The 21,121-nt window shown below is 38.1% G+C and overlaps 3 protein-coding genes across 3 annotated transcripts; 1 reads left to right on the plus strand and 2 right to left on the minus strand.

The window, feature by feature from the left end:
• Positions 1–305: 305 nt before the first annotated feature.
• Positions 306–11,232, minus strand: LOC111327696 (palmitoyl-protein thioesterase 1). Its single transcript, XM_022931929.2, has 11 exons — positions 11,075–11,232; positions 9,960–10,069; positions 9,823–9,861; positions 8,689–8,777; positions 3,575–3,645; positions 3,391–3,478; positions 2,419–2,433; positions 2,000–2,090; positions 1,484–1,582; positions 1,022–1,093; positions 306–547 (listed from the first exon to the last, which is right to left on the minus strand). Exons 1-11 carry the CDS (start codon positions 11,178–11,180, stop codon positions 425–427), a joined length of 903 nt encoding a protein of 300 aa, XP_022787664.1. The 5' UTR covers positions 11,181–11,232; the 3' UTR covers positions 306–424.
• LOC148718179 (uncharacterized) lies at positions 4,528–7,788 on the minus strand. Its single transcript, XM_088742723.1, has one exon. The coding sequence runs from the start codon at positions 7,646–7,648 to the stop codon at positions 4,769–4,771; it is 2,880 nt and encodes a 959-aa protein (XP_088598849.1). The 5' UTR covers positions 7,649–7,788; the 3' UTR covers positions 4,528–4,768.
• A 3,444-nt stretch (positions 11,233–14,676) lies between the features above and the next one.
• Positions 14,677–20,906, plus strand: LOC111327711 (L-threonine 3-dehydrogenase, mitochondrial). The gene is made up of 6 exons (XM_022931952.2): positions 14,677–14,904; positions 15,246–15,288; positions 15,938–16,008; positions 17,011–17,333; positions 18,143–18,500; positions 18,860–20,906. Exons 1-6 carry the CDS (start codon positions 14,787–14,789, stop codon positions 19,003–19,005), a joined length of 1,059 nt encoding a protein of 352 aa, XP_022787687.2. The 5' UTR covers positions 14,677–14,786; the 3' UTR covers positions 19,006–20,906.
• The last annotated feature ends 215 nt before the right edge of the window (positions 20,907–21,121 follow it).

The raw sequence follows: 21,121 nt of genomic DNA on the forward strand, positions 1-21,121 counted from the left end.
TAATTATACTGTAATTAATATTACAAGATAGCACTGCATTGAAGCAAACCAAAGCAAACTTTTAAGGTATTTATTTTTAAGATTTTACAAAATTGGGTACTTTTGTGCCATGGTATTATTTAAAGTAATAGTTTAAGTATTTAATTAATAAAGAAATGCAATGTTGATGTCCTTTTTTTTGTATTTCATTTTGATGAGACAGTTTTTAACATTTTGTAAGTATAACAAACACTAGCTTATATCTGATCTCAAGTGCCATCAAAATATCAAAAAGTCATTCTATAAAAATGTGAAATACCCAGTCATGCATTTACAAACACTTTATCATCTAAGTTCTTGTAATTAATCCTTTTTCTACAGAAGGTTAAACAGTCACATGACCGTTGAAAGAGGAGTTATTAACTGTTCAAACACCTTGTAAAATTTACTTCAAAAATGGAATGATCTGTTCATAAAAAAACTCTTCTGTAAACTGCAGGTGATCACCATCAGCAGTTAGGAAATGGAGCTTCTTGTCCTTATCCATTTGCTTCAGTCCAAGCCAATCCTACAATACCAAAAGAAAGATTATATTACAGAAACAAAATTCAAGTTTGTGGCAGTCACAGTCACAGTCTGAGCTGGATTGGAAGTGGTCAAATTTATTTTTTTCATTATATACTTGCCATTCACCCAGTATTTGGGATGAAGTTTTCTTCTGTTCCATGCAACATTGATAAGACACTTTTGTTTCATAAAAACTTGGATTGGAACAGACTTGAATCTATTTCTCAATGCATTTCAATGACATTCCATTACAAATAGGACAAATTTTGCACCTACATTCAGTCCCTACACCCCCCATCCACTCCCCTCTTAAATGTAAGCTTCCAGTGAGAAGCACGGGCCCTTTTTCAACCTTGGAAATGCCTGAAAGCCATTTCTGAGTTGTTTTTTCACTTGTTATCACAAAAACATCATATCTAGACCCTACAACATGACTACATCTTAAAAAAAAAAAAACAATAGCAGAGTGACCCACCTCTTGGTACAGTGGACTCTCTTGCAGAGTATATTTCTCTACTCCTTGGCCAGGCTTGTAAAAACCAAACCACTGAAAAGTTAACAATGAAAGAAACATTGTCACGTTGAAAGTAAAAACAAAGTTCTAGCTCCTTAAAAATCTGTTGTGCCACGGATTATAAACATGACTTTCTCACTGGAGTAATTTGACTGAAAAAAAAGGTAGCCTGTTATGGATATTTTCCCAGGCTAAAACAATTTTTGAACTGTTGCTTTGGCTACTTTCACTGTTTTTTTCTAAGGTTGATGAAAAACTTAAAGCAAAGACATATCATTTTTTCTTCTAGCCAACTGCACATTTAAGCACTCCAATTACCAAAGAACTATAAATGCTAAAATAATAATCTCACCATTATATATTTTCAAGAAACAGATCAGTCCATCCCCCTTAGAATCCTTATCATGATAAAGTACCTCATACCTCAGATTCCTTTGGATCAACCATGGTGTCTTTGCCAAACATGACCATCACAAAGTTCTTTAATTTCATTAGGTTCTCTTTATATTTGGGCTTCTTCTCCTGTTAGTATAATAATAATAAAATTTTTCAAGATGAATTCCTTGGGTCTTGCATACTAAAAGCTTTTAAAGTTGACTCTTGTGTAATGCTACAGACACCCCTATTTGAAAAAAAGAAACTAGATCCAAGCTCTAACATCAAAGAAATGTGTAAACAACTGTACAAAGTTGTAACTTCAGACTTCAGATGGCAGAATTTCTCCAATCTTAAATTATGTAGTGATATGAAACTCTTAATTGAATTCATTTTGTTTTTCCATTCCTGGCTAATGCAGCCTATCTTTACTACAGATACCAAAAAACTAATCCAAAGGCCAAGGTATCCACAAAAAAAAAAAAATTATCCTGATTTCAAGGGGCGACCACAATCAGTGTACGTACTAGGAATGTGCTAAAAACCATGATTTCATCTATTTACCTTTTCTTGGTTGATATCTGCTAGGAACACACTCTTTTCTCTGTACTCAGCCTCATTCAGAGGGTCATGCCAGTACTCAGCTTGGACAAGGCTGAAGAATAAGACAATACCTGATTAGAAATGAGTTCACAGACTTCCTTCAAAATTTGCTTCTATCAGTTCATTTTACCACGTGATTTCCCAAAAAGTAAAAGAAAATAAACAGAAACTACAGCATAAAAAATGCAAAATAAAAGTATATACAATCAATCAGTACTAAAGAAATTAGAACCCTAACTGAACACAGCTCATTCCAGCAAGTATAAAGTAACATGCTAATTATAAGCATACAAAATGCATTCTCAGTTTTCTTTCAGTCAGATGTGGACTCCTACTGTAATCTTGATGACATTATCAATGGTTTAAGAAACGGCACTTACTTATTTTGAATCCATCTGTAAAAAAGGGGAAAAGGGGAAAAGGGAAAAAAAAAGGTATTAAGAAAATAGGTTATGAATATAAATTAAAACTGTTACTTATTTAAATAATAAGAAATATGCTCACCCTCTCTAGTACAATTAAGTCTACAGACTGAGGTTCTCCTGCATTCTGGCAGGTTGAGTTTGTTTTTAGTATGGTTTGAATCCCTTCCACTCCCAGGTGGCCTAGAAAGGAATATTTCTCATACAGGCGAACCTCGATTATCTGGATCATGATTATCCAGATTTCTCGATTATCCTGACTTTTTCTCTGGTCCCAATTTTGTCATGAATATTTAATAGACATGATCAAATCCATAGCCATATTCTTTTTAAAACTACATTGTTTAAAAGTCAAGGAAAGGGCGATGTTCTTCTTTGAGACAAAATGACTTACTTCAACATTTTAGGCCCATGTAAAAAAAAATTTTCACAGTGAAGATATAGACCATGTTTTGTTTCACGGTCAAATGTCACTTTTTTAATTATATCAGTTTTTGTTCTTAATTAACATTGATATTCTTGAGTATCTAGACCCTCAATTCTCCAGACTATTTCGTCTAGTCCCAACCAGTCTGCATAATCAAGGTTCAACTGTAAAATATATATTCACTATTTAGGCAGAGAGGTGATTAGAACAAACAAAACTACCCACTACGGGATATCATTTTATTTAATACCAAATTGTCAGAGCTAACATGATTTAAAATGTAAGAAAGACAGTAGGGAGAATTGAAGTTTACATGCTCGCAGATAAAGGGATGATCAATGACCAATCAGACAAACAAGGAAAAAGAGGAGTATAAACCTACTTCAATACTAGAACATTTCTCGCAATTTTGTTTTCGCTGGAGTCAGTGTTCTGAAGTGATGCTGAATAAAACTGACAGACAAAATGAGCACTAGAACAATGAATTCTGGAGGACAACTTACGATTCATACGCTCCAAAATTAAGCAACTTTCTGAGCACAGAGCAAATGGTGGAGTTTTCTCCAGGGCAATGGGGAAATCCAAAAACACCTACACAAAGAGTGGAAGGTAAAAATTGAAATTAATTTCACTGGTTTCTACTTGAATTAAGATTTAAACAATAATTGTTAGGTTTGAATTTATCACCTTGGTGTTGTCCACCAAAGCTGATCAAGTTCAGCATGGGAGGGTTGGGACATCTCTGGGCAACAGCACGTCTTAAAAACAAACAAACAGACATGGGATAAAACTTACCAACAAACAGGCATTAATGATCCTTTAACATCCAAGATCTAACTGTTAATTTGCCCCTCTAGCTGCTACACATTAGTTACAGGAAATTGGATTTTTGTCAAATATAACAACTTCTGCCTGATAACTCCAAGTATTCTCATTACGGTACTTGTTTTCAGGGGAATGTAACAACAACAACAACAACTTTTATTTCAACACGATGGTAATTAAAGTGTTGCCACTTATGGGGTCATGCAATTAAAAACTAAAACCTAGGATAAAAATATATTATAAACGTCTCAATAATATAGAAAATCGTTATCATTGTGAGGCATTGTTTGCGGAGATTCCGCCTGAAAGTCCAAGTTGCGTAATTTGTCGGATTTAGAGGCCATTCTTGTATAGTTCTTGACATTGGATGTCTTTGCGAGATCCGGAGTGAGGAGATTCCACACAATCGAAGCTCTAAATGCTATTGAATTTTTCATAAAATAAGTGTTAAAGTGTGGCACTATTACCGTGTTCACAGTACGTAAATGATGGATAGCATTGTTATAAGGAAAAGTTAGAAGTTAATCACTTCTGGGAGTCGAAGGGTTATCATTTGATTAAAAAAAAAAAAGTACCATTGACATGAATAACTAGAAAATTGGAAGAAATACATAACAACATATTAAGTGTGCACAATTCCTGACAAAAAAAAGAAAAAAAAACTAAATTCTATGCCCATGAAATCTTTGATTGAATAACTTTTTGGACTGTTAACAGTTATTTCTGTTTAAGATACCATTTGGACAAAACCACAAATCAAATATCCAATTAAGATCAGTAGCACAGTTCTGATGTACAAAGGCGTAACATTGGGGTAAAATTGAAAAATATTTTAATGAATCTATTTTTGTTAGAAATAAGTCAGAAAGGGAAGGAAATTAGTTCCTATCTTGAAATTAGGTCATCTTGATCAATTCGGACGCCTTTCAAGCTAATTTTCTATTACCCATGATGCAATGCGACCACGCCCTTTTTTTAAAAAAATGCATAAATACCATATTTTAAGGAAAGTTTCGGCAAAAAATGTAAATTTGAAGCTACTAAGAGCAAAAACAGTTAAAGGGATGCCAGAATTTGTTCATGTTCATCCAACGGAACTTGATAAATTGGTCTTGCTCTCCTTCGCTTTGACACAAGTGGTCCACAAATGTACCGCACAGTTCCTGGGAATACTCCTGCCACCTTATCATCTAGTTTGTATGTGCGATCAATAATGTTCTCCCTTAAAAAGAAATTTCCAAGAAGAACAGCTTCTCCTTTGGAATAAATGCTTCCACTATAAGGATCCTCAAAGTTTTCTTGAAGGGAAATGACTCCATTGCTAGTAACTTTAAGGAGGTAGTAATCATAGTGGCTATCATCTTCAGCTGCCACAGCCACAGTGCTTTCTTTCGTTGCCAGGTCGGCAACTTGAACTGAATGTTCAATGGTGCTTGCATCTTCAGTTGTCCTGGTCATGACACCTGAGGGCTCTCTTGACAGAACAATCTCCTTCCAGTTGCCCACCCATTCCTTATTTTCACAGCTGTCAAAATCCTCAACAATGCAACCATGGCAGTAACAAGACCTTTCTCTTGTGTAGACTTTTAGCTGTTCACTGCAAGTTCTTACAGAGTGTAGTTGGCGGATGCCTTTGACAGTGCAGAATCTTCCACCGTCCCTGTTACGTGCAACACTCAGCTCCCCAGTAGATGGCAAATAGAAAAAGATGCGCCGCTTTAACTGCACTGACTTCTGCCTAGCAGGAAATGAGGAAGCAGCTGGTTCAGAGAAGTTCTCTTTCAGAAAGTTACAAAGATCTTTTGCATTTGATAGTGTGGCTTTCCTGGAGAGAACTGCTGAGGTTGCCTTCTGTTTGACATGGGAGCCAGCTGCATCTTGTTCTCCCTTTGCATGGGAGGTGGCAAAGTAGTTTCGCTGGACTGTATATCCAAGAGTTGCCAGGGAACATGACAGGTCACCATAGCAGTGTCGGCTCTTGTACTGTCCTGCACATCCATCTGTGAATTCATGCATTTTCTTGATAGTGCAGTTTGATTCTTCTAAATGGTTTGAAATTAACTTCTGGATGTGAAGGACAGAGTCATGATCCTGGGTGACGTCATCGGAAATCACAAACAAATGCTCTTTACAAATTGCTGGTTCCTCTTCTGTGCTCTGGATGCCATCCACCTCAGCACTTGAATGCCTGTAAAGAATTGTGACATGAAGACTTACTTTGTTTACGTCAAAGTATTGGGACTGGATTTCATCTTGAAACCGACAGGCATAACCCTCGGAATAGTCGTGGATGCACACAGCTTGATCAAGAGGAAGGTTTTCAAGAAGAGAATCTAGCTGCTCCCTCTGCCATTTAGCAAGAAAGGAATGGTAAGGAAACTGTCCTAACAGCTGAATAAAATAATCAAACAGTTCCTTTGGTCCTGTGCACTTCTCGACAAGGGCTATTTTCTTCATGTCTTTTCCATCAGTGGTAAGTTTTCCAGTCGACACATAGTCATAACGCTTCCATTTCACTTCGTGATTGCCAACACCTTTCTCCTCTGGCAACAAAACCAAGTTGTGAACTCCACAGTCTTTGCACTCCCTTTTCAAGCATTTCAATTTATGATAGTCTTGATCTTCGGGTTTGGGACAAAGTGTTTGCGCAATAATATTTCCAACTGAGTTATACACTTCTGTAGCTGCTTGATTAGCTTCCCTGCTTTCATCAATCACTCTCTTCCTAAACTTCATGCAGTCTTTGAAGACAATTTGAAGTTCAACGTGCTGACGACACATGCAAGTCTGCCTATCTCGTTCCCTTGCCCCCCTAACAAAATAAGGCTTCAGGTTTTCAAATTTTCGCTGAGATATCTTTATCTCTGGATGCATTGACGCAAACTCTACGTAGGCTTCCGTTTGGGTTTTTTCAAGCACGTGTTTCGGATGTTCAACCCACGTTTTCACTCCAACGCGTTTTCTAATCAAGTCTTTCTTGTTTCCTGTCGGTCTACTTGCTACCATTTTCCAATAATCATAAACAAGCTCTTTGGTTTCTTCAGTGACTGCATCCCGCCTGGTTTTTCGTTTGGTTGCAAGCCAGCTTGACTCTTCACCTTTTAAGATCATTTCGCGTTTTTCAATTCCCGACTTGATGCTTCTTCTATCCAAGGCTATGAGCTTTGAAAGTGTCTTCTGGCTTCTACTCTTTTTAACATTTTGACCAAAAGAAAGTGATTTTGCCGCGACAAGTGCAGCTCTTCCTTTGTTTGACTTGTCATTTTTGACGGCTTTAAGGCCTTGGGTGAGATCGCTAGCAAGCGCTTTCAGTGCATTCACTTCTTTCTCCTCTTCTGGTGTTTTCATTAGTCCGCGTTTCTCGAGTACTTTCCTTGTACGTGGACTTTCTGATATAGCTGCCATTATTTCTGCTTTCTTCTCCGGTGTATCTGGGAGACTCTTCTTAGTTCGTCCAATGGCACGTTTCTTGGCCATCCTGTTTGGGAACGGCGTACCAGTAACGTCGATCGGTGTGGCTTCCGCTTGAACCTGTGCATTTTGGTCTTTCTTTTTTTGACGGTATCGCTTACTTCGTTCTCTAGCCATCTTTCTCTGTTCCTCAAGTTTCCCTTTATTTTTTGAACCTGTCTTTTGCTGGTTTCGTTCGCGCCGACGTTTCTTTGTGGCATCTTTGATAGGAACATTCCGCCGTTGTCCGCTCTTGGCTTCTCGACTTTTCTTTCTGGCTTCCACGACCTTTTCAATAATTTTCTCTCGGTTTTTCTCATAATGTGCTCTTCTTTTCTCTTGTCTTTCCTTCTTCTTTTGTTCTCGCCACATTTGAATCCTAGAAACTCCAGAATCCATAATCTTTGCATTCAATTTCACAGCCTTGTGCTTGCGAACAACACAGCCTTTTGTACTTACGTGTACTTGACTGCGTCCTTGAAACATGCGGCACGTGCTCAGGGGGTTTCCCGCTCATTTCTGACGAAATGCAATATTTTACTTCCTAATAAGGAAATCGAAAACAATGCTTGATTCTGTAGACTTTGGGACGATTTGGAAGCGAAGGAAGCCGTCAAAATGACTAGAGCGTCGCGCTTGTTTTTTCTCGAAATTCGATCACTTACCTTCCTCAGGATCAAACTTGTCGACCAAATGTTTCGAACAAAACTTATTGCTAATATTTTCGTCGGCTTTCAACGGATTCGATCAATTTTGGTAGCAAAATTTAGCTTGTTATTTGAGCATTTTGCGTATGTTAACATTTACACGCTCCAGTGCACTCTTCTTAAACAAGACGATTGGGAAATTCAATGACCAGAATTATCGCGCGGCAGATCACACCGCTTGCCAACTGTTTAGAACGCAGAAAAAAATTCATATCTCGACAACGCTTCAATAAAAACACAAAAAACGGAAGGAGAGCGAAAAGCAACTTATGAGCATTACATTTTGAGGTTAAATTGTTCTGTCACTCGGGAATTATGACTCGCACAATGAATTGAAAATGATCTGTCTCTACCAAGCTTTAAGCGTGATGCATTATATGTTGAACACTTTTGTTGATTTTAACAAAGATTTAGCCCCAATTGTCAGGATTTTGTTTGCCACTTCGCTTAAAAGGGAACCATTTTCATCACCTGTTAAGTTTTACGGCTATAGACGAAACTTACGCTGGCAAAAACAGAAAAACAGTGAATAGTGAAGCCCACGCGAGTTACGCGTGACGCCATGTTTTTGTCGCTAACTTTACAATTCGGCTCCGATTCAATTTTTTCAAAAAACCTTTATTCTACCTCTGTTTAGTCCAAAATCATCTTTAACATATGTGTAACTATTTTGGAAAGTCTCAAGCAGGTCCGATCATTGTGCGCCGAGAAATTCTTAAAAGATTCGAGCAAATCCGTGATTTTTCCATTTGCGCGTGACAAGCGTGCTACTGATCTTAAGTGTACTATAAAAAACTTTTCATGAGCACTTATACTTACAAGAACTGTCCACCTTGCGAGAATCCCAGTGCATTATAACCATTTTTCAGCTTTGGATCATTGGCAACTTTGTCACACACCTGTTTGATCTGTGGGGAAACATTCAATTTCAGGTAATGCTGGAGTAAATCAACAGACCACAAGTTGTCCAATAAGGTTTACCAAACCTTTTGGTTCCTTCCCACACTGCTTATGACTGTCACGCTTTCCCTTTCCATCCAGTGACTGGGATGCCTAACTAATCCTTTGACTTCTAGAAGTGATTAACATGTAACTTTTCCCTTATTATCCATACGTTATCCCATAGACAGGTAATTATGGGGAGCAGGGATGGCGCAGTGGTGAGAGCACTTGCCTCCCACCGCTGTGCCCTGGGGTTTGATTTCCTGGATCTGGTGTCACATGTGGTTTGAGTTTGTTAATGGTTCTCGTCCTTGCATCAAGGGTTTTTCTCCCGGTTCTCTGATTTTCCTCCCTCCGCAAAAACCAACATTCCAAATTCCAATTCAATCTGGAAACAGTGGACAAGAAGAGCCACCCAGAGGAATATCCATTGGTAAATTATTCCTTTATTTATTATTCATCTAATTAAATACCCAAACTTATCATGTAGAAGTTGTTGAGAGTTAAGAAGTAAGCATCAGATCTCTGGAGTTTAAGGGTTTAGACAGAGTCTCCCATCTACTTGATGAAACATTTTTGTGTCAAACCTAGGATTGGCAACTACATTCACATGAAAAAAAAAAAGCCAGGGGAATAGACTATGAACCACTTACTAACCCGGATTAAGGTTTGTGCTGTAAGTTACAGAATGATCAAGTTTAATCTGCTCAGATTTAAGGCCCAAGTACAAACCACACAGACCCCTTTAAAGGACAAATTATCATGCACATACCAACTGAGAGATGCTGAAAATTCCCTAGCTGAGAAAAAAGTCAATGCCAGATATTGCAATATTTTAACAAAATTAAGTACCATTTTACAAAATAAGGTATACAGGCATTTTAACTAGAAACTTCACCAGTTGTTCAGTAAAATATTGTACAAAAAATTGGTAATAGAAATTAAGCATCAATTAATGTAGCTAATGAATATAAGCTGGAGATTACAAAAGAATTGAAAATGGCAAAGTACCTGGTCATTAACATTCATAAAGAAGCCATTCTCAGTGTCCTAAGTTGAGAGAAATATCACATTTTTAGTTTAATCATGGTCACAGTCAAGCTGTTGATAAATCAAAAGGAAGACAAACTTTATTCTCATGTCCTTACCTGTATGACATTGTCCCCAATCATCAATGAACGCACATAAATACCAGGAATTTTATTTTGCAGCATTGTCTTAATGGATCCCATGCTCAGAGGGTTACAGCACGAGTCACCTTCACCAAAACCAAAACAATCAGCATCAGTTGGCAATTAAGGTCCACATTTTAGAAATTACTGTCCAATTTACATCGCATTGCATCTTTCATGAGGTCACACAAATCTTTATGATACAGTGACAGAAATCCCCCTGTTAATGAACAAGAGAACTCCAACCATGCAGTTTCAAAATGCTGTAAACTGTACCTCCTTTTGTGTGTGTGTGCATGCATGCATATCTGCACGTGTGTGCATACTGAGTGTGCATGTGTGTGTGTGTGTGGGGGAGGGGGGGTTAAATATTGATTTATAGTAAATGTTTTAAGAGTTAGATTCACATTCATTATAGGATGGTAAATTCTCTTTATCAAACTGTTGCATACTTTATCCATACTTTATCTGTTGCATACATTTATCCACTTTATCCATTCGTTGTGACGAAGGGCTAACGCTCGAAACGTCAGCTCTTTAACTTTTTATGGGGGCCAATTTACAATTTCAACTTAGTTGATATTACCAAATTACAATGTTGCATACTTTAGCCCAACAACTGGCTTCCATGCGCACGCACGACATTGCAAATGAGCTGAAGAACAATCAAGACAAATATTCCTTAGAATGATTTGTTGGAGGTGTTGTATCCTTGCTGCACATGCCACTAAACGCAAAAGGCTTTTAGAGTGTGTTGAGCAGATTGAATAAATTAAATCTTTGGCTAGTCACGGGTGACGACTGAACATTTTCGACTACGTGATGAGGAAGAAGAACGAACTGAATTTCCTTCGTCCCTCTTTGCCACAGCAATGAGGATTTCGCAAAAACAAACACACCACCTTCCCTTACATTTGAAGTAAAAATTAATTTCTATCCCTTGAACTAAAACAATCTAATGGTCGGTCGGTCGGTCGGTTGACAGGAGGCAACCGCCTATCATGCTGAAAGCGAAATTCACGTCATGCAAATTGACACTTAAATTTTTCATTTTGCTACGTATTATTTCATATTCAGCCTTGTAAACTAACCCATTCCATGCCAGATTATTGCAGGTATTGTTCCATTGCTATCACAACTGCAGAAAGTCAAAAGTGAAGCAAGAACTATAGCAAAATAGGCAGAGTTTCGCTTCATCTTCTTTCGTGCAAGAAAATTCTGCTCCAGGAAAGAAGAAGTACAAAAATAAAATTGTCGCGTGATTTGGGTTCCATGCCCCCGTTGGTCAATTTATCCTGAGGCCCTGGATACCAGCTTCCGAAGAGTTGGAAATTTCTCCAAAAGCTACACCTTTATTCGTTTATGTCAAAATGGATGCCGAGTTACAGATATTAGTATCTTGTTTTGAAATAAACGCATTACACGCGCAAACCTGTGTAAAAAGATCTTTACATAGCTAGTTTTAACCAATAAGGAAACTCGTGGACATCTTGATGCAGAAAAAACTTTAAACACTTTTTAGTTATGGTCTGTTAAGCTTGTTGGCTAATCGGCCTTTTTACTCTTAAACTCCCAAGATCTGATTGTTAATTCTCCCCTCTAGCTGCTACTCGTTTCTTTGTAAATCAATTACGAGAATTTGTTATTAGATCAAGATAACAACCTTGACCTGATAAGTTAGAATATTATCATACCCTTTTTCCTAGATAATGAATCGCCGCCATATATCAAAGGGAGAAGTCACTGGTTGATCACTCACTGTGTTAAGTATAGAAGATAACCCGTGAGAAATTAAAAGCTCCAGGTAAAAATGAACTCGTAGCAGAGTTCTCTGTTAAAAGTCGAATGTTTACATTGTTATTATCATCATCCAGTGAGACTGAAATAACACGCGTTTGCAACTCTTTACGAGAGGGTTCAAGAACGGACACTAGGGACCCTAAGCAGCCACGACCGCAACGGCAACGAGGACGTGGAAAAACAAGAGATCTAATTGGCAGAGCAATAGCTCAGCACGTGCGTTTTGAAACTTTGTACATTTCTTAGCCGTCCTATGCAAAACAACAACGTGAAATCGCTAAAATTTGCGTCGTCTGCGAACCGAAACTGCGCCGGCAAATTAATTTAATTTCCACTTGGAACTCAACGCTACTTCTATACGTCATGCTGAAGTTCAGCTGTGGCGCCGTATGAGACAGTAAGCTCATGCAGCCATTTTTGAAATTCTGACTAAGTGTAGAAATGCATTTTATAATCGAAGTCTTCCTTGGCGTTGCCGTCCTGACTGCTTAAGGTCCCTACTATTGAGACGCGAGCGTCAGACCGAAGTTGAAATTTTTTTCCCCTAGCACTTGCTCAACCTCGTTCCCAGGTAGGCCTTTATAGACTAAGCTAGCAAAAGTAGCATATCATGCTAGTAGCATTGCTTTTTTTTTTGGCGAAATTATGCTAAAATTATGCTCTTTTATCCAAATTATGCCTCTTTTTTTTTTTTTAAATTATGCTCTTTAAAAAAATTGCAAGTAAGTCCAAAAAATACATTTTTTTAATTAGAAGCCGTTGGTCTACAAGAAAGAAACGTAACAAATCCAGAATGAAATTCAAATAAACATGTGTTTCATGTTAACCCGGGCTCAGACCGTTTCAGAAGGACGTATACAAAACATGGACCGAGTTCCATGGACCACCCCTATGGACCCGGTCCATGAACCACCCCTAATTTTTAAAAAGAGATCGCCCCTGTTAATATGAAAATTTACCGGAGGTCAGGGTATGAAAAACACGGACTCGTATTTATCGCGCCCCCATAACTGGGAAGACCATAAACTCGTTTTGAGATACAGAAGATCGAGTGCATTTCTACCCCCAATAATCTCATTCCAACACTTCCATATTGCAATTCGATCGGGAAGACACCCCTACCCCGCTTATTATACTCTATCGTGCATAAAAATAAGCCGATCTATTTTATAAGCGAACTTTACCCTACGAACACAAATTTGTAATCAAGGTATATTGATGAAAAAGTTTATTGGATAGTTTGTGATTTTATTGAGAGAGCACAGAATTATTTAGTTTCCATATCAAACGAAGCGTAACCTTGGAGGGGGTAGGTTGCCAGATAACCCTTCGCGCTCCCTCATCCAACATGGCAGCTGCCTTGAAACGATCCAAAGGTCAGGTGAGTATTTATTGCTTGTACCCACAAAGTACGCCTGTATTGCGAGCTATGTACAGTCGCAAGACTTTGTTGTACAACTCCGAGTAAAAAGAACATCCAAAATTGTAAAATAGCGACACTTTCCCTTCTCATCTTCCTCCATGTTTCCCACGTGCACGACAAAACTCAGTTCCAGTGGGGTGGTCCATAGGCGGTGGTCCATGGACCGGGTCCATAGGGGTGGTCCATGGACCTCGGTCCATGTTTTGTATACGTCCGTTGCAGACGCCGCTCAGTGATTCACAGTGAACTACAAACTTGAGCTAAAATATCGAATAACGTCACCATGCAAGTGCTTGGGAGTAGAGATGAACAATGACGGGCTCCTGACAACGATCAAATTGTAGCATCAAAAATGATCCGATAAGTATCAAAATATGCGAATTATATTAGATTTGCTACTTGGCAGAAATTATGCCAGTTTGCTTAAATTATGCCAAAAATTATGCTAGCATAATCTAGAAAGGCCTATTCCCAGGGCTTTTTCCCTTAGTGGTGGCGCCCCACCTCCAACCAAGGGTAAAAGGCCCTGAGAACGAGGTTGGAACTTGCTTAGATCTATGATTATATGTTTTCTTTTTCCTCGTAAGATTGAGCAAATCGAACCTGATATGGTTCTTCTGAGAGTGTAAGTTTAAAAGTGCGCTCTGACTTGAGCACCATGCTAGATTTTGTGTTTTTTTTTTACTTCTGCACCCTAACTATATTTTCGGATCTCGGTTAAATTAATTTGTCAAGAAGTTAGTTGATAAAACTTCCTGATGGCGTTAGAGTCCACCTTTGCGATCCTGATTCTTCCTCGATAATAAACTGGCGATTGGTTTCAAAAATCCGAAGAAGGATCCCCATCGGACAAAAACGAAACTTGAATGTACTATGAATAGCTTAGTATTTTGTTTAGTTTACTTTTTGAAGTAGTAACGGTCATGACCTACGAATTATTTAATTAAAAATGATTGATCATAAATCATACATTATTAATACGGAAACCTTTTGATCGTTACTTACTCCGGAAGGGACAAGCAATTTGATTTTAAAAACTAGGGTAAACTGACAATAGAATGTGCTTTTCATTATTTACACCCTTTCGCCCGCAAACTTTCATTTGTCCATACTAAATAGACTGAAATATGTTAATATTCTTCATTAATTATACTTGCACGGTTGCTACTACATCACATAGCCACACCTGAGTTATTTTTCCGTTTTACTTTGAAGCTTCTCAAATTCCTTAGGAACAGTCACGATCAGCAAAGACTTCAATGGTTTTCTTTCCGATGAGAAGAGTGAAGAATTAAGACGGCATTAAGATAAAGAAATACTCATTTTCAGTTTTCACGCACAGATCACGTTCACATCACGAATTCAATGTAAAGAGCACGTGAGCACTTGCATAGGCTACCCCATTCTGCCTTATGATTGGTTGAGGGATATAACACACCTCCTGCACTCCCCCCGATACGCCCCAGTGCAAAACAAACGCACATAATTCATGAGTCTACGCGAAACAAACCTTTACAACTTGGGTCAGAGAGTAAGGTGTAATATATCATATTGTTTGAACCTTTTGATTTTGGACAGAAATGTTTGCGAAAAACTTGAGATTGGGCCACTTCGTTTGTATGACCGAGAATGTTCTTGGAAAGACACGTACGTTTTACTCAGTGGCGAAGAAAGATTCCCCGCGAATTTTGATCACTGGTACGTCTGTTACGAATTTGTTAGTCTTCTGTTAATATTAACGTCTGCCTCGTAATTGTCCCGTATTTGGGATAACTTTTAACTTAAGTTTGTTCATCCATCGTCAAAGAATTGTTTTGAAGTGTTTAAAGCAAAGAAACGTTAGAAATAAGCCTGGAAATGGGGAGAAATGTGGATTTCATTCACGAACACGTCCTACAACGAACGCATTTACGTAACCACGTTTCTTGATATTATCGCTTCATGCGTCAATGCTTTGGGAGATGGACACAAACTGGTATCCGTCCTTGTATCTTAATGGCAAATTCTTTATAGTAACTGAATTATTTTTGTGCAAACAGGGAGTTTGGGACAACTTGGCCGTGGTCTTGCTAAAATCTTAAGGTAAGGAAAACGGAATAAGCGCCTGTCTTTGGTTCAAACTTATTAGCAATCGAAAGTTAATGAACTTCGCACGGATTTTTATACCACGCGGTTTGAACCTGATACAGTTTATTTACGGCTCGATTATGACATTTTTTATTCCACACGTTCTATTTATCTCCCCTGTGACGTATTTGCTTTATTTTTACTCGTAAGTGCATCGTCAACGTGACGTGGTGTAAACTAACGTGGTTAGACGAACAACTCACTGAAATATGCAAGAAATGTCGAGAATTCCACTCAGAAAAAAAAGTCACTGTATATATTGTCTACAGAATAGCGTCTGTTGAGATTGTTAGTTAAGAAAAAAGTTACTGTATATGTGGTCTATAGAATAACACCTGTTGAAATTATTAGTTATTCAGACGATTACAAATAATTGGAAAGTTTGCAAGGTTCTTTGCAACGTCTGGCAGACAACAGCAATAGAAATCGGTGCGCGGTTAATCCATAGAGATTAACATCTACTTTTGAGAACAAAGAAGAAAAATTATTTCTTATATGTTGCCAAGGATGCCTTTTCATCCAAAGTAGTTTTTTATAAATGATTTTTAAAACTGATTGAATTTACCGATGTTTGGCTGATTAATCATTTCCTTCGCTGCCTAAGAGAAAAGTATGGAAGGGATAACGTCATCATGTCAGACATTGCAAAAGCGTCGTGGGATGTTTTGGAGAATGGTAAGTTTTCCGCTTGCTATTTCTTGTCTTTTTATGTATTCACACACATTGTGATAAGCAGCTCGTTGTGTTATGCCTTTGCATGTTAAATTAGCACATTTACTATGGTTATCCCTAGATGGAAAGTTTTTTGTTCGTACTATTTGCAGTTCGCGCTTAAAATAGAATTATTCGCAGTGTGTGTGAGTGCAAAACATTATACCCCACACAGGAAACACAATCTTCCCCACATTGTTCTTTAGTTGGGAAAGAGTTCCATATAACCCCATACATTAATTATGCATTCCATTTCATAAAGACTAAATATAAAGGTTTCTTTGCAACACTCTATGCATAATTAATGTCTGGGGTTTTATTACACGACTCGGGCAGTCTGAGAGGGCCAATAACTAAAATCAACCAATCAAAATGCTCTATTTTCTGGTCAATATTCTCTCAGTATTGGACCGGGCACTGTCCCGAATGGTCCCGAATGATACCGCACTTGTGTCCCTTTAAACTTCAGTCGTATAATAAATCTCTTATTAACTAAGCTTGCTCAGGACCGTACTGAAAGAATATCGGCCCTCGGTATTTTTTGTATGGACCTCGCTGCACTCGGTCCGTACTGTCAAGACCTCAAGCCGATATTCTCCCAGTACGACCCTCGCGCTTGGTTAATAAGATATGTATATGGAACTCTTGCCTTTAGTGGTAATGTCTTAATTAACCCTTCAGTTTCTAACATCGGTTTGTATTTTCTCTATACTGTTCTCTATACATTTCCAAAGGCATTGACAAGGAGAATTCGTGTAACAATCAAGAGTTTCTTATTCAGAATTCTCCAAGCTTTAATTAAGGCAGAACTGCATGTGAATGTCTTAGCCTCTACTGGTTAGGTGATGAGAAATATAGGACAATTGGAGCTTAAGTACACTGAGTAGAATGTACAGTTTTGGAAAAGATGTGATTAAAACCCTAAATCAGTAGCTCTGCCAACAATTTTGGTTTCCATGTTCATAGGTCCATACCTATACGCTGACATCCTGGACTTCAAAAACCTTCAGTCCATTGTGGTCAATGAACGCATTGATTGGCTGGTTCATTTCAGTGCTATCCTAAGTGCTGTGGGGGAACAGAATGTGTCACAAGCTCTACAAGTGAATGTTGAGGGTGTTCACAACATCTTTGAACTGTGCCGCAGAAATAATTTGAGGCTGTTCTGCCCGAGCACAATTGGAGCATTTGGTCCAGAAACACCATCAAACCCTACCCCTGATGTGACAGTTCAAAGGCCAAAGACCATCTATGGGGTTTCCAAAGTTCATATGGAACTTCTCGGAGAGGTGCTTGTGGAGTTTTAAATCTTCCCTATCTGTCAGTCTAAACTTGTGTTCTTGTCTGCTTGTTTTTTTGCGTGTGTGTTTTTGGACAACAAAGAAGGCCATGACCTTTAACCCTTGAACTCCCAGGATCTGATTATGAATTCTCCCCTCTTAGCTGCTACACATTTCCTTGTAAATTGGTCACAAGAATTCAGTGTTCAATCAAGGTAACAACTACCTGATAAATTTGAGTATTCTCATTACCTGTTTGCTGGATTACGTATGGATATTGTAGAGAGAAGTTAGAGGTTAGTCACTTTTGGGAGTTTAATAGGGTTAATCCTTCAGTTTCCTACACCAGTTTGCATATTTTCCTTACTGTTCTTTTTACATTTATTATGGTGCTAACATGGAGAATTTAATCAACAATTTAGAGCTTTCTGGTGGTTGATCATTTTTCCTATCCTCATGAGTGTAACCCTTTAACTAAGAGTGACTGGCATCTAATTTCTCCTTACCAAATCACCCCTGAATCAAATGTTATAGTCATGAGAACACACAAAATGATCAGCAAAGAAGCCCTTGATTGTTGAACAAACTCTCTTTGTTAGCACCTTTGGAAAGAACAGTATGGAGAATATGCATACTGAACTTAGTTAACTTGACACTGTAAGGAGAACCAAGATGATAATCACTCCTAAGGGAATGTTAAAGGATTAAGATTACCCTTTGGATAACTTGTCCAGTTAACCTGCAAATGTTATCATCATCATTATTTTTTGCATCACTTTGTTACTGTTTTTGTTTTTTGTTCTTGCTCTCTTTAACAGTACTACCATCACAAGTTTGGTTTGGATTTCCGCTCAGCCAGATTCCCAGGCGTCATCTCAGCTGAGACTGCCCCAGGGGGTGGTACTACGGATTATGCTGTCCACATTTTCCATGAGGCCTTAAGAACTGGCAGATACAAATGTTATCTGCGCCCTGATACACGAATGCCAATGATATATCTCCCAGATTGCCTACGAGCGACTGTTGAGTTGCTAGAGGCACCCTCAGAGAAGTTGAATCTGCGCACATATAACATCAGTGCCATAAGCTTCACACCTGAAGAGCTAGCTGATGCAATACAAAAATTCATTCCAACATTGAAAATGGAATATGAACCTGATGAAAGACAGGCTATAGGTAGGGTTTTATTTGTAAGGGGAGGGGGGTTGGGGAAGGTTAGGGAGGCTAAAGCCAATAGTAAGGCATGATATGGAAGGGGAGGGCTGGATTTAATTTATTCCATCTAGTAGTTACCAGTCCTAAATCAGAATTTCCAGTGGAATTAGTTGTTGAGGATACAAGCATGTTGCCCAAACCACACAACAGTTTGAGGGAGACTTATTAATATTCCCCAAATGTCTACATTATCAATTATCCAGCTTATTGTTGATACCTGTTTTTGAGTGAGAATGAGATTTTTCCATTCCTTTTTTTGGGATTTTTTAAAAACAATTATCAGTATAAATATTTTAAAATAGAGCTTTGTTCTCTTTCAGCTGACAGTTGGCCCCAGGTTCTGGAAGACAGTAATGCGAGGAAGGATTGGAACTGGCAGCATGTGTATGATCTACCAGCGATGACTTCAGCTATGCTGGAAGCATTAGCACCAAAGGGAAAAATCAGTGCCTCATCCATGCTTTAAATTCCCATGTTTTGGCCTTCACTACCATGCTGATTAACCCTTCAACACCCAGAAGTAGTATTCTCATTACCTGTTTGCCGGATAACATGTGGATATTATAGTGAGAAGTTACATGTTAATCACTTCTGGGGGTTTAAGGGTTATACAAGCATGCAGTAGACCCAAGTATTTTGTTTAAATGTACAAATGATAAGTACAAGTTATAATTAATACATTTTCCAAAGCATAACCGCCTCCCGGTTAGCTCAATGGGTAGAGCGCTGGACTGTTGTGCGGGAGGTCGAGGGTTCGAGCCCCGGCCGGACCAACACTCAGGGTCTTAAAATAATTGAGAAGAATTTGCTACCTTTCTATAACATCAAGAAATGGTTAGATATTCTAGTCTTCTCGGATAGGGACGAATAAATGGAGGTCCCGTCTCCTGCAGGGTTGGGGTAGGAGACGTTAATTTCCCACACACGAGATTACTGTGTGATGGATGTCCTCCCCTGGGGTGGGATGGGTGGGATATAGGGCGCACTTAATTTGGAGCCTCGCTCTGTTGTGAGACCCTCACCACACTCTGGTGAAAGTGATTAAATATTTTGACCAGCCCCATGATGACTTTTTGCTGGTGGGCTTAACCACTGACTCCTGTGAGTACCCAAGCAGGAGAGAATTTCTCATTACAACATCAATACAATATCAAGCAGACAAGTGATCCGAGAACAAATACAAATTTCAATTAGGGGATTATCGGTTGATCCAACATCAAATTCTCACAACTAACATCGTAAGAATTGTTTGGAAGACAAGAAGGAGAATTACTTCTGAGATCATGGGAGTGAAAAGCTAGGTTAACTTTTAGAAGCAATTTGACATCAATGGTGCCAAGTATTTGCAAAGATTACGACCTGTATATTTTTGTCTCGCAAAGGAAAATCTACTGGTATTTTAGTGTACAATTTTTTATGTCACCCGGACAAGGCCTCATGGTATATGCTTCAGAGTAAAAACTATCACTGGCTCATATTGATAATCACAAATAATGCCTATTTCCAATAATTTTAGCATGGCCAAACTTTCATGAACATCAAAACTACACTGTTTTTTTTTTCTGCCATTAGAAAATGAAAGTTTGGTCACCAATCAGAATGAAACTACATTGTATAGTATTGTTAATGAATGTGGTGAAGTGTACCAAAGAACTAAATATTGGTTGAGTGGAATACATTCTGCTTTAAGATATGTGACAGTGAAAAACATATATTATTAATAGTCAAATGTAAGTATTTAGGAATGATTTAAGTCTTATAAAGTGAATCACCAAGTATGCTGAACAAACTACACTGTTTTATACTTCAATCCATTGCAGTCTCCAGGGTGAAATGCAACAGTTGTCATAACTTTGCTGTATATGTCAATACAATATTTATAAGTATACACAGACCCATTTCAGGCCCATGCAATTTTAGGTAATTTGGTGATATCAACTAAGTTGAGATTGTAAATTGGTTGCTTTAAACTCTGACAAAGGGCTAACACTTGAAATGTCAGCTTTTTAACTCTTTATGGTGGCCAATTTACAAATTACTTTAACTTTGTTGATATTACCAAATTACCTTGTTACCCCCACTGACGCAGCACCACAGTTTCTTTAGAAAGTTACCCCCTTTATCCATGCTATTCTAGTCAAACTAGTAGACAAAATAGTAGAGGTGATATTTATTTCTTAGATTTTTACCTGAATATTTTTCTTTTCATTTGCCCTTTGAAGAAGCCACATTTGCACAGACATGAAATGGTTTCATAGTTACATAACCTTGCAGTTTGGAAATATATTTCAAAACTACAACATTGTTAAGAGTAGTGTTAGGTATAATATTTAAAGGGTCATGAAAATATAAGTTATTTTAATCTTACTTTGTGGTTTACATGAAGAGAGAGTTTTACTTTACTTAACAGTTTGTTACATACTTTTTTATGTGCATGTATCCAAGCACAATAAGATAATTCAAAAGGGAAAGTTGTCTGTTTTTTTTATATATATATATCTGCAATTTATCATGATCCAGGTTCAAATGTAATTTGGAAAGTGGGTTTTTATGGAGGGAGGACAACAGGATGACCCAGAGGA

Source organism: Stylophora pistillata, chromosome 13 (genome assembly GCF_964205215.1).
Source record: "Stylophora pistillata chromosome 13, jaStyPist1.2, whole genome shotgun sequence".
Taxonomy (NCBI): domain Eukaryota; kingdom Metazoa; phylum Cnidaria; class Anthozoa; order Scleractinia; family Pocilloporidae; genus Stylophora; species Stylophora pistillata.